The sequence below is a fragment of the Cyprinodon variegatus genome, unplaced genomic scaffold, assembly GCF_000732505.1.
Source record: "Cyprinodon variegatus isolate N-32 unplaced genomic scaffold, C_variegatus-1.0 Scaffold596, whole genome shotgun sequence".
Lineage (NCBI taxonomy): Eukaryota > Metazoa > Chordata > Actinopteri > Cyprinodontiformes > Cyprinodontidae > Cyprinodon > Cyprinodon variegatus.
This window is the reverse complement of record NW_015151049.1, coordinates 440,078-442,114: the sequence shown is the minus strand read 5'-3', so window position 1 is coordinate 442,114 and position 2,037 is coordinate 440,078. Positions and strand designations below refer to the sequence as shown.

At 43.0% G+C, this 2,037-nt stretch overlaps 1 protein-coding gene across 2 annotated transcripts in view; it reads right to left on the bottom strand.

Annotated features, from left to right (window-relative positions):
• Positions 1-245: 245 nt before the first annotated feature.
• LOC107096065 (transmembrane protein 182-like) overlaps positions 246-2,037 on the bottom strand; it is a 6,149-nt gene continuing 4,357 nt past the window's right edge. The window contains exons 4-5 of one of the 2 annotated variants that reach the window (XM_015392552.1): positions 1,159-1,296; positions 249-812 (exon numbers count right to left, since the gene is read on the bottom strand). In XM_015392552.1, the coding sequence (XP_015248038.1) occupies positions 592-812; positions 1,159-1,296 (359 nt within the window). In that variant the 3' untranslated portion in view covers positions 249-591. Of the gene's footprint in view, positions 813-1,158; positions 1,297-2,037 lie in introns of both variants that reach the window. The other variant, XM_015392553.1, reaches the window with a different exon arrangement.

Genomic DNA, 2,037 nt, shown 5'->3' with positions numbered 1-2,037 from the left:
AGCCCAATGGTGCTAGAGGGGGCAGCATTAATGGTACGTTCCACCCAGGGCAGTTGACTGGCCCACTTAGTGGGATCAGCCTCACACAGAGTACCAGTCTTAGTCTAGACCTCCTGGGTGGCCTTGTCTGTCGGTTTGAGGGTGAAAAGCTGACGACGAAATGAGGTGACTTTGAAATATAATCTATGTCAGATTTTATTTTAGAATATCATAGTAAAAAGGTATCAATTCAACTGCATGCCAATTTTTAAAAGCATTTTTATTGGTAAAACATTTGTAAATATAAAATCCAAGTAATATTTCTCTTATACTTCTCTACTTTTAGTTACTTTATTTTGCAGAAAGTAATCAGAAAAAAATTACATATTCCAAAACATTTGCAACTGGATCTGCAGCAATAAGTATTTCCATCAACTCAAACTCTGGATCTGAGATTAAAGATATGAAATATAAGATAATAGGAAAAAACGTGAAGAAAAAGTAAATAAGCTTGAATAGTTTTGCAGTGCACTGCATGTCCCATAAATGCATTGCTGAATATCTGTGCCAAACAATAAGAAAGCAGTCCCTTATTTTAGCGTGTCACATGGCTCATCTCCTGGCCTCCAGCGCACGGCCGCACATCAGGAAGAGCAGCCCAGATACCGCCTCCAGTGGAATACCAGTGGCTGCCACCATGAAAGAAAGTCCATAGAATAAGGAAACCTCAGCATTTGGACAATTTTCTCCCTTCTCCTGCAGAATGTAGCGCTTCACATCCACCACCTCCATCCACAGCACGAAGAGCAGAAGCAGAACCAGGAACAAGCCGGCTGCAGAAAACATGAGGAGAGGGAGACACACAGAAATAGAGACAGTCATTGCTGTTAGGGATTACGAATGAATGCAGCTTCTGCTCATCTCCACCGGTGCCCTGGCAGCAAAGTTTAGGCCTGTTGTTGTTATGGAAATGAATAAGGCAGGCAGACATCTGCTGTTCTTTGTGTTTGGCATGTGTTTTATCACGTGTCCCAAATAAGCAGCTGACTGCAGGGAAAGTAGCAGAATGGTTGTCTCAACATTCTTCACCTCTGGACCAAATGTGTGTCTCTCTGCAGACATGAAGTCCACTGAAAGAACTTGACACATGCACATGCAGCACAGCTGTGTCTGTTTTACCAGCAGCAATAAGAAAGGCCCCGCCCACTTTGTAAAGTTTCTGGCTGAAGAAGGGAACACCACAGATCAGCAGCGAGCCTCCAGTCAGAGCTGAGACCAGTGCAGCTATGATCAGAAGGGTCCAGAATCCACGAAACACTAAAACAAGGAAACAGACACATATTTATCCATCCATCCATTTTCCATCATGCTTTATCCCAAGCGGGGAGGTGAGAGGTACTGGTGTCTATCTCCAGCTATCCACAGGCGAGAGGCGGGGTCCACCCTGGATGGACAGGTCGCCAGTCCATCGCAGGAGACACAGATTTACACTACTTTTAACTAGAACCACCTCTGACCCCTCTTTGCTTTACTTAGCTTTTACTTTTCATTGTTTTAGAATGCATAAACTTGAGGATCAGACCAAGTTATCCCCAATAAATCTACATTTAAAACGATTATTAAAGGAAAACAGCTTTCCATACCAACCTGTCCATGAGTTCCATGAGTGAAGTCACTGACCTGAGTCTCCGCTCCTACAGAGAATGCAGTGAGCCACCCAGCTGATGAGCAGCCACACGTTTTATTTAATAAACACTTTCTTCTCAATTTGATCTTTCTACTTAAATTCTGGGTCCAACATTCTGAGCTTCTGACAGAGTTTAAATATTCTGCTCAGTCTGAGGCGGGGTACAAGTAACCCTTACCTGAGCTGCCTGCTTTCTGCTCTGCATAATCAGACTTGAAATAGACTTTATAGATTTAAAGTGAACTTATCTGACAACATGAAGTAGGCTAAAAAACAGGGTTACCAATACCTGGTTAGCCAAGCAGCAGCTTATTACTGAAAGCTGCCAGACCTAAATGCATTTCTCTAGAGATGTTTATATGTGTGTAAAG